Raw genomic sequence first — 15466 nt, 5'->3', positions numbered from 1 at the left:
GCAAGGCAACGTGTGTGTGTGTGTGTGTGTGTGTGTGTGTGTGTGTGTGTATTCATAATCAATCTCTGCCTGTCTCTCTCCTCCCATCATTAAAGACAAAATAATCTCAACTTCTTATGGTGATTAGCTTTCAATATGCTTGACTGGAAGGGCAGCTAGGTGGTGCAATGGCTAAAGTCAGGAAGACTCATCTTCTTGAGTTTAAATCTGACCTCAGACACTCACCAGTTGTGTGACTCTGGGCAAGTTACTACACCCTGTTTGCCTCAGTTTCCTCACCTGTAAAATGCGCTGGAGAAGGAAATGGCAAACCTCTCCAATTTTTTTGGCAAGAAAAGAATCAGACGTAGGTCATAAAGGTCATAAAGAATCAGACACAACTGAAAAAATGACTGAACAACAAATGCTTGCCTGGATGACACCACCGCTGGGCTCCCACCTGATGTCCTTCTAGCTTGGTGAAGTCACTACCCTCTGAGAACTCAAGGAATACATCCAAACCCTGATGAAGCTTCTACATAGGATTTTTGCAGAAGTTCTGATGGGGCTGGGGTCTGGACCCCAGAAAGGAAAAACCCTCAACTTTCTCCCAAGGCCAGATCTCTGAGGCTATCTCCTTCATTGTGGCTACAGGCAATCTCTCAATTCTCTGTTACCCATAACCTAGCCTAGCCTTCGGCTGTCCTATCCTCCCTATGGCCCCAGGCCATTTCCCACCCTTAATCCTATCTAGGATCTATTCTCCCTTGGCCACAGGGTCCAGGTCCCCTGGACTCCTATCTCCTCATAGACTACTTGGCCACTCTTAGATCCCTCCTATAGTCTTTCTGTAAATGAGATACGTCTTGTCTCCATTAAAATGCTCAGATTCTTCTAATCTTAGCCACTGCTCAGATTCTTACAATCTAGCCAATAACTCACTAATGTGCAGACTCCTTAAGAGTCTGCCCAATATGACAAATGTTCTAATAAACCTTGTCTTTGGCTGAAAGAAGGCTTGGGTCGAATTCTTTGGGGCAGGACCATGTGATTTTGGGGTCCCAGCACCCCTAAACCTCAACAGTTTTGTAGGTTAAGTATTAGTTATAACCATCTACAATCTATTAATTAAATTCACTATATCAAAAGGAAAGGCTACATGTTAACATTTTGGTTACCATTTTAAACAAGGAATTCTTAATGACTTGGTATAGAAATTATAAATCTCACTAGAATTTTCAAATCATACAGAAAACATGTTTTCTACATTCTCTTACTACAGCCAAATTTAACGTTAAGAAAGTTACTTAAAAAGGCTAAGTTTGGAGAAGTGAGATGTTAACATACAACTTTGTCCCCCATTCATTCTCTTAGTTGTCACACAAGCACAGACACTTTATTGCTCCACACACCAACAAGTGTCTACATGTGTCCTGAGCAGCCCAGGATGGGGAGCAAGGGGGTTCCTCTGACCCTTTCAGAGAGTCTGCAAGGTTAAAACGTTTTTCATAATAAGACTAAGATATTTTAATTTTGAACATGGTAAATACTAATAGATATAACTCACATAAACGAAAGCTTTCTGGAGTCCTTAATAATCTTTAAGTGTGTAAAGTGGTCCTTAGATCAAAAAGTTTGAGAAGTACTGCCCTACAGAAAGCAGCATGCCTCCCTCCTCTCCCAAACTTGGGATTTCCTGTCCATATAACAATTTTTTAAAGCAGTGGAGAAATCCCAACCCTAGAGAGATTTGTTTCCATTTTTTTCTTAAGTAGGGCCCTTGCTTTCAGCTCTCTCCACTTGTTACCAGTTTTAAAGAACAAAGAGAGAATTTGGAACTCAAAATTTAAAAAGAAAAGAACATTAAAAACAAACAAACAAATAAATAATGAAAGAATGAACGGCATCTTCATTCATTTTCTTTGCACAGACATTTAACAGGTGTTCGGGCCTGAAGTATTTTCTATTTAAATTGTTGTTTGTTTATTCCAGCAAGTTGGCTATTCCACCTGCTTCTAGAATTTCAAAGTCCAAAGCCTTAGGGCTCACTCCTCTGTTCTAAGCTGGTATTATCCATAGCGGGTTAGGGCAAAAACTTGAGAAGGGCAAAAGTTCAGCACAAGAGTGGGGAAATGTGGCCTTAAAGCCCCAGGTTCCTCACCCCAGTAGCAAAGCCATAAACGAAGAGGCCTGTTATATCTTATTTGTTTTGTGGGTCAGTCTCAGAGGATAATACTCTACCTTCAATGGCTCTAAATGTCAAAAGACACTTTTAGATCTGTGGGTCAAGCATCTCATATCGTAAGCATGGGGAAGAAAGGGTGTATTGAGCAGTGGAGAGAACAGTTCATCTGCAATGATTTAAGCCAATTTAAATTTGGACGCACACACATAGACAGGAAAAGTCTGAATTCTGATCCAAAGGCAGGTTTCACCACTGTCTTTATGACCATTTATGGGTAGTGGCTGAGGGCAGAGTGTATAAACATGTCAGACCTAAAAGGGGCTCTCCAAAGATGGCGACTCATTGTTCACTTCTCTAGCCTTAGTAATTCACACAGTGCTATGACAAACCTTTCTAGAATAGCAACTGTTGTTCATAATATGGAACATTTTCAGATTAAAGTGAGCTTCAAAATGATAACCTGGTGCCAGAAGATCATTCTGTATCTCACTAGAGCAAGACTTCTCTCCAAATTGTACTGTTTGACTTTTACCCCAACAGATGGGCTGGCCAAGAAGGGCACTCATTTCATGTTATTTCTTCTTTGGTATCTAACATCTACATAGAGTTTAAGGAATCTGCAGGGCCCTGAGCCAATGATCCAGCTGGTCACAGGCCCAAAGGCTCACAAGCCAGAGAAGACCTTCTAAATCTACTTTCCTTTTATTGATGAGGAAGTGGAAACTCAGAGAGAATGACTTCTCTAAGGTCATAAAGTTAGTTCTCTTCAGCTGTGAAACAGAAAAATATTATTTGGAGATTTGTTAAAATCCACATATAGGCCAACAAATGTAAGGGAAAATAGTTAATATGCGAACCTGTGGTATCATTGGTTCAGGCAACTCTGGGCAAGGAAACCCCTACCACAAATACAGGTCAAAATCTTCTCTTCAACTGAGAGTGTTAAGATGGTTTCCTGAGGACACTGAAAGGATGAGTGACTTGCCCAGGGTCATACTGCCAGGATCTGTCAGAGGCAGACCTTGAGCCCAGGTCTTCCAAACTTTAAGCCAGGGCTCTATTCACTCCACCACATGGACTCTAATGTACAAAATTATTCTGTTTTTAAGGCAATGTAATGACATGAAATATATGTAGAAAATGTGTCTAGACCTCAATGGTTAATTATTCCTTTGTCATAACAATCATACTGCAATAGCCATAAAAGGTACTTTTTTAAATGCAGGTTTTGTTCAGGGTAGATACTGATTGCCTTTAACTTCCAAGGAGATTGCAGAGACCTTCCTGTTTAAGCCTCCCACCCACAGGTGGATGCTTCTCAGTGGAGCTCTGGTTCTCAGGAGGAACCTAAAGGATAAAGATGCTTGAGTTTCAACTTTGTCCCTGGAGCTTATGAGGAGGCTGCCAACAAAGACTGGAATTCTGTTAGTGGTTTGGAGGACAGAGATGCCTGATCCTTGGGAACTGAACCAAGACCACCAACTCATCTAGCACAGCAACTATGTGTCATGTGGAAACAATTATCCCTTAGAACCAAGCTAGACTGGATTCTAACCTTGAGGCAAAAAAAGCCTTCGGGTACCTTAGTTATCAATTCCATGAGACAAATACAAGTGATTCTCTCCCCAAACAACATCCCAACAGACACATCAGAACAAATAAGGTGGACAGGCTAAGTCTGCATGCATAACAGATCACTGGTTTTTCTAACCTCACTGGCAGTTTATAATTTTTTTTCCCCCTGCAGGGAGACAGTGGTAAATTTCAGTCCAGTTTAATTTCTACTTTGATTCTAATTTGACTTTCTATGGCATAATTTAAAACTTAGGGCCAAATCTATCACTTAATAAATTCCCACTACAATACTGTATCTTTTAAGCACCTGCATTCTCATTAAAACCACACCCCATCGGCCCTCCGACTCTGTGCCCTGATGTAGTGAGTAGCAAGTGTCACAGGACAGATTCCTTGCTGTCTCTTCAGTGTGGGTACAAAGGCCTAGACAGGGCCCAGATGTCTGGCTGCTCATTTCTCCTCTGGAGAAGGGTTTTTGCCTTCCGGTAGAGATCGATCCTGTGCTCTCCTGATACCAGTTAATCTGTATGACTGTCAAGCTGTCACCTGAACTGTGAATCATGGCCTGCTGCATTGCAGACATTGCTAAACCCACTGAAGGACAGCTTGGGGCAGGTAGGCCGACCGCTGCACCGTTCTGTGCTCACTGGAAGTCTGCCCTCACCAAAGACTCAACAAGTTATTTTCTTAGATAACTGAGCGACAGACCTTTCCTCTTCCAACCCCCAATTTGGTAAAAAATCTACACACTTATATACACAAACCAAAACCAAAAAGCCCACAGAAATCTGTCAAAAGCAAATTGGCTGTCTTTCAGGCAGACACCTTTCCCACAGTCTCCCCCCCTCTCCTCAGGAAATTTCTCCTCTCAAAAAACCACTGGAATGGCCTTCTTCTAAACAGAATGGCAATTCTAAAGAATGTTTCTGCACAGTTAATCTTATGAATTCACATTTTTCTCCCCCTCCTCAGCCCTTCCCAGTACAATGTAATCCCTTGCACCTGCAAAAGCTCCACAAGCTGCTGACTGCCAAGAGTCGACCACATGGTCCTGCTTCCGAGACCAGAGGGCCTGCATTGAAAGAGAAAGGAAAACACCAGTCATCATGGCGGCCACTCTATCGGAGCCACCTCCTGCGGGTTAGCTCTGACGATGGGAACTTCAGGGAGAAGCTATTTCTGTAGCATTCTTCAGTGATGTCATAAGTAATTTTCCCAAGGACTTAACCATTTACTAAAACAATAAGGAGTGAGAAAGCTATCTTGAGCTACCATACATGAAACAAACCAATTTCAGGAACTAGATTTTAAAAAATATATTTGTTAACCTCAAGAAAGGGAAACATTTAAGAATATTTCTAGATACAGTCCAAATCACCCTAATAAAAATATAAATGAAACCACATATGCACTGAGACAAGGGATTGAAGAAAGCCTCTTGGGGCTCTCCTTGGTTAGATTACACTGAAGGCCTTCCTCATCAGACCCAACTGGTTGACAAGGTTGTTAATTATGACAAAACCGTTTCTGTGACCCCCCCCTCGCTCCCCAGGGCCCTGTCCTGAACCTTCTTCTCTTCTCCCACTAGACTATTTCACGCTGTGATCTCATTAGCTCCCATAGATTCAATGATCTTCCCTATACTGATGATTCTCAGGTCTACTTGTCAAGCCCTAAGATCTTTCCTAACCTCCAGACACACATCTCCAACTGTCTATTAGAAAGATCAGATCAATTGATCAAATCAAACCAATCAATTAGATCAGATCAAACCAAATGTCTCATATAGATCTTAAATTCAACATGTCCAGAACTGAATTCATTATCTATCTTTCCTCCAGAACCCCCATCTCTTCCTATGTCTCCTATTACTACCCAAGGTACCACCTACGTGTCATCCTGGGCTCCTCACTCTCACCCCACCATAGCCAATCTGTTGCCAAATCCTGGCCCTTGTGCCTTCATGATGTCTCTCTATGCCCCCTTCTCTGCTCCAACACAGCACCACCTCTGCGTAGGCTCTTATCACCTCAAGTGTGGATCGATGCCATTGCCTCCTTACCTGGTCTCTCCCTGATCCAATTCTCAACTCAGCTGTCAAACATAACCCCCAAAGCACAAGTCTAACCATGTCATCCTTCACGCTATGCCCTTCCTCCCTGCCCCACACATTTAATAACCCCAGTGGTTCCCCATCACCTCCAGGATCAAACACAAAGCCATCTGTTTGGCATTCAAAGCTCTTGTAACCTCTTCACCTGGCCCCTCCCATCTCTCCAGTCTTCTTACACCTTGGTGACTCCCACACACTCTGTGATGCAGTGACACTGCTCTCCCTGCTGCTCCCTGCACAAGATACCCCATCTCCAGACCCCTGACATTCTACTAGCTGCCCCTCGTGCCTGGAATTCTCTCCCTCCTCATCTCATTTGCTGGCTCTTAGCTACAATCCTACCTTCCACAAGAAGCCTTTCCCAATCTCCCTTAATGTTAGTGCCTTCCCTTTGTTGATTATATCTCCAATTTATTCTGCATATGTCTTACCGTTTGTATGTTGTCTCTCCCATTAGACTGCCCTCCCTGAGGGCAGGGGCTGTCTTTGTTCTATTTTTGTATCCCCACAGCTTAGCACAATGCCTGGGACACCGGAGGTACTTAATAAATAAATGTCTGCTGCCTGGATGACTGAGCTTGCCACCTGGACACAGCATTTAAAAAATAACACTGTCAATATGCTTTTACTTTTATTTCATTTGACAATTGTTTTTGTTAAACGAGTATCAAATGACTGTTTTTATTAAGTAAACAAATATTTCCTAATGCCTCATTAAGGGACATCCTTGATGTGCAAAGAGTATGAGCCTTACAGTCACAGGGCCAGGATCAAAATCCCAAAATTTTAAGCAAGGGAGCAATGTGGCCTTCCTCACATACAGGTCAGACATGTCATTCTTTTGCTTAAAACCTTACAGTGGATGGGCACGGTGGTTCATGACTATAGTCCCTGCTTCTGGGGAGGCTGAGGCTTGTAGATCTCTAGAGCTCAGGAGTTCTGAGGTATGATGAGTCCCTGGGAGGAGGAGACCACCAGGTTGCCTAAAGAGGGGCAAACCAGTCCGTGGCAAAAATGGAACAAGTCAAAGCTCCCAGGCCAATGTGAGGGGGACTGGGCCGGTGAGCAGCCCCTGCCCTTCCAGTCTGGAGACAAGAAGACCTACCCTCAACAAACCGAACTTGCAGGGATGCCCATCTAGCCTAGAGAACCTCTCGGGCTTTGAGGCCCTCAATAATGTGGTGCCAATTTACTTGCCTTCCCCTTTCTCTACTGTTCCAAACAGTCACACGCGTTGCTCCAGCACATGTTGGACCGCGTGTCTTACGGGCTATCTCCTTCAGTGAATAGCTGCAGAGACTGCCTCTTATTTTAGAAATTAGCCCCTTCTCCAGGTCTACCTACTGGGACTCTTCTCTTTCTTCCAGGCTTAGCTCAAGTGCCAGGAAGCTTCCTCTGCTCTCCTCTCTTACTCCGTAAATATCCCCAGAACATTCTGTAGTTCTCCTCTGCCCCACCAGAAACTACCCTGTACTTCACTTATGCAAAAGTACCCTCTAGTAGAGCTTAAGCTCTTATGGGCAGGGAGTTGTGACTTCACATATCTCAGCTGCCAGTACCTAGTGTAGTACCTTGAACAGAGGTGATTGGCAAATAGTGAATTAAACTAACTGGCCTAATTCAAAGACTTGTAATTAACAGAATAATGGCAACCTGGATGGCAGTTCCTAGTGGGCAGGGTGAGGCCTGTACTTGATCTCATTCTGTTCAGCATTTCTATCGATGACATAGCTCATAAATACCTTCAGAGCTTACGGTGCTAGATAAACAGATGCCCTCAGAGATGGCTGGCTTATTGTATTTCCAGATTACATAGAGTTGGGAGGGATAACGAATTTATTAGATGACAGAACGGGGATCCCAAAAGACTCTAACAGGCCAGAACAATGGGCCAACACGAACAAGATAAAATTGAATAGTAATATTTGTCAAGTCCTGCAGGTGAGTCAAAAAAGATCAACTATACAAGTACAGAATATAGATGATATGGCTAGAAAGTAGCTCATGTTAAAAACCCCTCAGCTTCAGTGAGTCAGCAGGGATACAGCAGCTAAAAGCAGTCATGTCACCTTAGGAGGGCCCAGGGTGAGGGAGGGAATGATCCTGCCCTGCTTGGCCTTGGTCAGAACACAGCAAGTGTGGTCTCTAGCTCTGGGGAGATGGAAGCTAGATGAGCACTTCAAAGGATGTTGTGGGGTGTCCACAAGAAGATTCAAGACCTGGGAAGTTCCTTTCAGCTCTAAGATGCTACACTGAGGGGCGACAGGAGCTTTGATTGAATACACTGTGTGTGTGTAGAGCTCTTGAATAGCAGGCTAAGGAATTTCTATTGGACTGCACTTTGTAGGCAATCAGAGCCTAATTAAAAGGAAAGGGGAGAACAAAGTTCCAGTGAGGAGACTGACATGGACAAAACACACGGAGGCAGGAAATAAGTATGGTTTTGGTAGGGGGAATACAGAGCCTAAACTGATTAGAGAAAGGGTACGTAGTGGGGAATAATGTCTTATTTTTGTCTCCCAGTGTCTAGCATAATGCCTTCCTTATACATATCAGGTATACAATAAATGTTTGCTGAGTCTAATTTTTAAAAATCATTACACAGTAGATTTTTAGTATTCAGGGGAAACTGCCATCGTTCAGACAAGGAAACTATTTTACTTCTCTTCAACACAGGGCATTCATCCTCTGCAAAAATCTTAAGATGCTCTTCATGAATAATTTACGCGAAGTCAGCACAAAGCTTTTTATTCAATTCACGCCAAAGGGAGAACACAACAAGCCTCTTCTAAGGCAGCTGGACAAAAACGGGTGCATGGCTTTTTTCATTCATTGGAATTAATATTCACTTACAAGGACACATTAAAGAGAAAAGTAAACCACGAGCCTTTTAAAAAAACATGGGTCTTAGTGGCTAGAGCAATAAAATAAACCTTAAAGAATGAAAAATCCTCATACAGAAAAAGGGACAGCAAAGGTGGGACTAATACTTATTCCCTAGAGCTTTGCTACTAAGAAAATGTTTCCTGGGGCCATGATCATGGGGAGGGCTGCTACAGGTCTGGCTCCAACGTGGCAAACCACTCAGGGTCGATGGCCTCAGCGTTTACAAGCGAGCCACTGGGTCCCTCAATGTACCTCTCTGAAACCCATTCCTAAAAGACGCTTTCAATGAAGAGTAGAGCCGCCATACCACTTCCCAAGATTCACAGGCTCAAGAAGTCTAGTCTGAAGGAACAAAAAGAGCATCCAGGTATAAAGGAAGAATTTCAGTTATCTAGTGTCACTGAGGCACCTGAAGCTTTAAGCAATGACATTTGTATGGTTGTCTTTTTAAATACAGCACACACGAAGAAGGCCAAGGTCTCCCACTGCACTTGGGGCCACTGCCAGTTATCTTGGCCTATTTCTTGCCACTAGACTCTGATGACTCTGGAGAGAGAGTGAGGCTGGTGACTTTGCACAGCTCTGCCTCACTTAAATCCAATTCACTTGCAAGTCATCACCCCCCTGATGTCACTGGTCCTTCTCGAGAATGAAGGACAAACAACAACACATAGACTTGTGTGATTCATTAAATGGATAATATTAGATTTCTCTTAACCTTTGTGGTGAGGCAACATGAGGAAGAGAAAGCATCAGATTTGGGGTCAGGGGACCTGAGTTTGAGCCCTGGCCATGACTTTGGACCCCAACCTCTACGAGTGACCAGACTGCTCTCTATGGGAGGACATGGTTCATTTGGAGGAGGGGACCTAAACCTACCACAGGTCATTAGTATGTTTTTCCTATCTCCCTACTTATCTTGGGTAGCAACTCCTCATCACCCAGTTTTGTCCTGCCATTTCCAAGGCCAAGGTCATTGTCCTTGGCAGAGAAAACAGAGGCAAAAGCAGCTCAGCCTTCTCTCTGTCACCACTTGTGACCATCCCTTCTGCCCCCAGCCAAGCTGCGGCTCCTTCTTGGGTTCTCTCCTTTCTTCCGATAGAGCTCCACCTACCCCTTTTCTCACCGGCCTCAGTTCACTGTGAGCTTCAGGCCTCATGGTCTGATAGGGTGGGCATCAAAGAAAGATGTTACGTAAAAGGTTCATTAGGAGAAGAGGATCCAGAGTGAAGGCACGGTAGCACACTATACCCTCCCTCAGTCAGGCCCATTTCTGGCACCAGGCTCAGTCCTGAGAGCCACCTTGGAGGAAAGATGTCTACAAGCTGGGGTGTGTGCAGAGGAGGACAACCTGCATGATGCGGGGGAGACTGGAAACCAGACTGTAGAAGCACCAGGAGATGCCTGACCTGGAGAAAGGTGGACGTGAAAACTATCTTCAAGTACATGTGTAAAAGACAGTCACGTGGGAGAGGGATCTGAGTTTAGATCTCAGAGCTGGAAGGACCTGAGGCTATTCAGTTCATCCCACACCTCAACAGAAATTTTGCCTATTAGCATCCAAAAAGACCTTGACAAGTTCACTGAGCTGAACCTAATAAGATGAAATTCAATAGGGATACGTGAACAGAAAATCAATCTCACATCCCGAACAAGTCTCTTGTCAGGGTGACCCAATACCTCCCAAGACAGCCCATGCTCCTTCTGAACAACTCAAATGGTTAGAACGTTTCTCCTCACATTCAGTCAAAATCTGCATTTCTGTTCTTGAGTTCCAAACGGTAAGTCTAATCCTTTCTCCCTTTGCCAGCCCTTTCAATCTCTGCAGACAGCTGGATCCAGTGACATAAACTATGTGAAGCTCTTTGCACATCGAAAAGCACGAGACAAATGGGAGCTCGGATTATGATTATTGCTAAGAAAGGTAAATGGGCCCTTGCAGTGTTCTCTTCTTTAGACTAACCATTCCGAGCTTGCTCAGCTGCTCCGCGGACGGCAAGGCCTCAAGGCTGCTGCTCACTGTCCTGATCCCTACCACTCTGCATGCTCTCCAGCCAGCCGGTTAATGGCTTTATTTTGTTTTATTTTTCTAGTGGCCAAAACCAGACTAGAAGCGAAGGCGCAAGGTGTACAGAGGCACTATTCACATTAATGGAACATTAACTTTTCTAACTAAACTGCTCTCGAGGGCTGCAGGACGTCCTGGTTCTTCCTAATTGAGGGGCTTCAAGTACAGGTTAGATAATCTCCTGCCAGATATGTTGGCCAGAGAATTCCTGTTCTGATGTAGGCTGGGCTAACTGGGCTCTGAGGTCCCTTCTAACTGGATCTGAACTCAGTTCTAGATCAGATCTGGATCTAGATCTGAAATTGTTCTACAGCTATGATCTCAGAGGCAGCTAGACAGCATGAAGGTCAGAGAACCTGAGTTCAGATCGTGCCTTAGATGCTTCCTAGCCATGGGATCCTGGGCAAGTCATGAAACCTCCCTCAGCCTTAGCTTCCTCACTGGTAAAATGGGGATAATTACTTCTCCAACCTCCTGGGATTACTGTGATAAGGAAATCTTAAAGTGCTAATAAATGCTAGTCATTCTCACCACCATCACCACCACCACAGCTGTGCAGGACATGGAAAGGGTAAGTGATTTATGTAAAATTACACTGTATGTTTCAGAAGGAGGACTTGAACCCAGGCCTTCTTGTCCCTATGGCCACTTCTCTATTCACTATACCAAGCTGCCCCTCTTTCTTACACACACACCCCCCTTTATTTATTTTATACACACACACACACACACACACACATATATATGTATACACACACACACATACACATATATATATAGAAAATGAATTCAACTAATCGGATAAGCTAAAAATTAATTCCATTGGTGCTTTAAAAGAAAATACACGTATATGTCAAACATCTGTGATGTCACCAATCAGGGAATTCCCTCCACTGCTGAAGGCTGGAATCTCTCCATAACTTACTAGATGAATCATAGAGAACTGTGTAAAGTTCACAGGGGTCAGAGGCTTTGCTCATGGTCACAATGATAGTAGCACCTTCCTGTTTCAAGACAATATTACACAGAAAGAAGATTTGAATTTACCTAAACTAATGCTTATATTAGGAGTTTATTTATAAACTGAATAGCCTCTACATATAGTATTAACATGTAAAAGATTGCTCCAACTCACTAATAAGAGAAATGTAAATCAAGAGAATTCTGAGGTTTCACTTCATACTTTACAGACTGGAAAAGATAAGAAAAAGTCCATGCTGGAAGAGCTGTGGGTTTACAGGCTGCTTGTGGAGTTATGAATTGGTCCAGCCACCATGGAAAGCAATTTGGCATGAGGCTAAACAAACAAAATGACTGCCCTCTTTAAATCAGAGATACCACAGCAAGACACATATACCAAGGAGGTTAAAGAAAGAAGGAAAAGCCCTTTTTGATACTAAAATACTCACAGCATCACTTTTTGTGGTAGAAGATAACTAGAACAAAATATGTGCTTGTCATACAGGGAGCAGCTAAATGAAGTGTAGAACGTGAGCACAAAGGGATGTTACTGTGCCTTAAAGAAACAAAGAAAATGAAGAATTCAGAGAAATATGGAAGACGTATATGAACTGATTCATACTGAAGTAAGGAGAACCAGAGCACAGCCAAACAATATACATAGCAACAACAATAATGTAAACAATAATGCCAATAAAAATGAAAGAGAATTCTGTATAATCATAATGACCAAAGCTCTGACTCAGAAAAGAAATGAGAAAAGACACCTCCCTCCTTTCACTGGATAGGTGGGAGACGATGGGTTTACGATGGTGTGTATGCTATGCTGTCAGCTACTAGGGACATGCTGGTTGGCTTTGCTGAATTGCTTTCCCCCCCCCCCCAGTCTTTTTTTTTTTTAAATAAGGAACAGCTTGTGAGGAAAGGGAAGGGGTGCATTTGGTAATTATGTGATGTTAAAAACCAAAAGTCATCAATCTATTTTAAAAAAGAAAAACAATTACTGTAATCACTTTGTTACCCACACAAAGCTTTTAATTTCTACTAGAAATTAAAAAAAATATATATCCAAGGGGCCAAAGTCATTTCAATGTTCAGTAATGGCTAGCATTTACATAGCACTTTCAGGTTTGCAGAATGCTTTATAAATATCTCATCTGATCCTCACAACCACCTTGGGAAGCTGTTGTAATAAAAAATTAGCCTTATTTTACAGATGAGAAAACTGAGGCAAACAGAGGTGAAGTGCCTTGTTCAGGGTCACACAGTTTGTTAAGTGTCTGAGAAAAGATTTGAACTCAGGTTTTCCTGACTCCAATTCATGGCACTATATCCACTGAGCCATTAGCACTAACATATTCTATATTCTGATTGGGGCAGTTGGTAGAACAGAGGATAGATACTTCCTTTCCCTTCCCCTCTTCCTTACAGATATTTAAACAGTAAATATCATTTTCATAAAGTATAGTAAACACATTTTTTTTAAATAAGATTGATGCTATGTATAATGAAACAATAGAATGGCAATATGTGCCTCAAACCCAAAGAGATATGTGCTTTTCCTCCAGTGATTGAATTTGGGTCAACACAGGTAAAATCAAGAGAGCTAACTGTCAGCACACAAACTGTGAATAGCCATGAAGGAGAACATTCACTGGTCTTTCGGGATAAAAAGAACACTGACTGCAGCTGGACAGATGGAGGAATAACTGCCCATGGGAAGTGGAAAATATTACTTATGTCATTTAAATAATTCAAGACAAGAAAGTAGAAAAAGGAATTTAAAAATGTCCTGTGGAAAAGCTCAGGATGGTTTCAGAAGTATGATTATCTAAAGATAATCATCCATTTCAAAACATATCCATAAACTGACTTCCAAATGTGAAAACAAGTGGAGGAGAGAGGCAAAGACCAGGGAGATGTGGGCTGGGAGCAAAATTCAGTAAGAATGGAAAGGGTGGATGGCAGCTTTCAAATGTAATTGTTTATTCAAATACAGTTGCCCCTCTCCAATAGCAAAGGTATGGGTATAGACCAGATTAAGAGACTAGTTAATGGGTTCTATAATCTATTTGATTTCTATCAGTAGTTTTAAGTTTTCAAAATAGTTAAGATTAAAAGCCAGATAAACATTTTAATACTCCTTTTATACTCTGTTGGGAACAAAAAAGATTATATGCACAAACATGTATATATCTACATCTATAGCTACAAAACATCTGTCAAAAACATCTTAAAATGTACCTTATTTTCTAAGATTACCTAATTTTCATTCTGAATGGTTTTCTTCTTGTTCATCATAATATTACAGTGTCTGAATACTTGGTGTTTCACTCTGTACATAACAATCTGGACATCCTATTTTCCCAAGTGATTCTCCACTGATGCCACATGAAGGGCAGCATGAAATAATTAATTTACTTTTTGTTTTTAGGGCAATATCATTTCCCACCAGTGTTCACATGATTGGAACACAAACAATGCCAAACCCAATGCTACAGAACCCTCAAGGATGCCAATCTTCCATCATGTGTAGTCTATTAAAGTGAAGACTGAATAGAAGACTCTGTTTTTTACTTCAAAAGACCCAGCCCCATTACTCGCTCTTGCCTTATAAATAACAAACTGGAAATAATTCTTTTGGCTCAAGTCCATGGAAACTTATACAATCTGGGCTATCTTCAATTGTCCCCATCACAAGTACGTTCTCCTTTATATGTATGATATTAACACACCATATTATGTACACATATGTTATACATCTAGAAACATACATGTTTGCAAAGCCATCCGCAGTATCTGATTCAGAAATTTATAACATCAGACAATCTACAATTTAGATGGCAGGAAAAGTAATTTTCAAATAATAAACTAACTTTGCTATTGGTGACATCATCTATGTTTAGTCTTACTGCAGTCTATGTTTACTCCAGCAATTTCACGACCCAGAGAAGGCATTAAATTAATAAAACATCTCTCTAACATCCAAGCTGGTTATGGTCTAAATTTCTTTATGTCGGAAAAAAATATATAGTTTTATTTAAAAAAATCTACTGCTACCTGGAAGTTTAAGTGAGCTTAAAAGTTTTTGAAAGCTTTATCTACTAAAAGTTATAAGAAGTTTTCATTTTAAAAACTATCACTGTAAGGAACTGTAAAGAAAACATACCCCTAGCAGGTATTAAACACTAAATGCTTTCCATCTCTCCAAACTCCCTTCTGGAATTGTAAAATGGACACAAAAACATTTCACAAAGTTGTAATTTGTGTGAGGTTCTTTTCCAGCCAATATTTCAGATAAAACTTTCCTCTACATCAATACAGCAGATGTATCTATGCACCATTTTTAATAGCTATACAGAACTCTATGTTTACAATTTGCGTAACCTTTTTTTTTTATAATTACACCTTGAGGTTGTTTACAATGACTATCGTAAATAATGCTGCTGTGAACATCTTCGGGGTTATTTTTACTGGTTGCACTCCACAAAGGAATGAACGCTTTCACAACCATTACAGGTAGGCAGAGAGCTCTCCCAAGCAGTTTCATCGATTTGTCATTCCACTAACAATGCAGAAGCGCACTTGGGTCAGCTAGGAGTTGCCTTGGATAATGCTGGATCTGGAATACAGAAGAACTGAATTCAAATCCAGCCTCAGACACTTACCAGCTGCATGATGCTGGGCAAGTCATTTAACC

The 15466-nt window shown here is 41.8% G+C and overlaps 1 protein-coding gene across 3 annotated transcripts in view; it reads right to left on the bottom strand.

Annotated features, from left to right (window-relative positions):
• Positions 1-15466, bottom strand: part of SLC25A26 (solute carrier family 25 member 26) — a 156511-nt gene that overhangs the window by 12030 nt on the left and 129015 nt on the right. For all 3 annotated transcript variants that reach the window (XM_020978987.2, XM_020978986.2, XM_020978985.2), the window contains one exon: positions 4742-4811. In XM_020978987.2, coding sequence (XP_020834646.1) covers positions 4742-4811 — 70 coding nt within the window. The remainder of the gene's footprint in view (positions 1-4741; positions 4812-15466) is intronic.

The sequence above is a fragment of the Phascolarctos cinereus genome, unplaced genomic scaffold (assembly GCF_003287225.1).
Source record: "Phascolarctos cinereus isolate Bilbo 61053 unplaced genomic scaffold, phaCin_HiC Scaffold_4;HRSCAF=312, whole genome shotgun sequence".
Taxonomy (NCBI): Eukaryota; Metazoa; Chordata; class Mammalia; order Diprotodontia; family Phascolarctidae; genus Phascolarctos; species Phascolarctos cinereus.
This window is presented reverse-complemented; position numbering and strand designations above follow the sequence as displayed.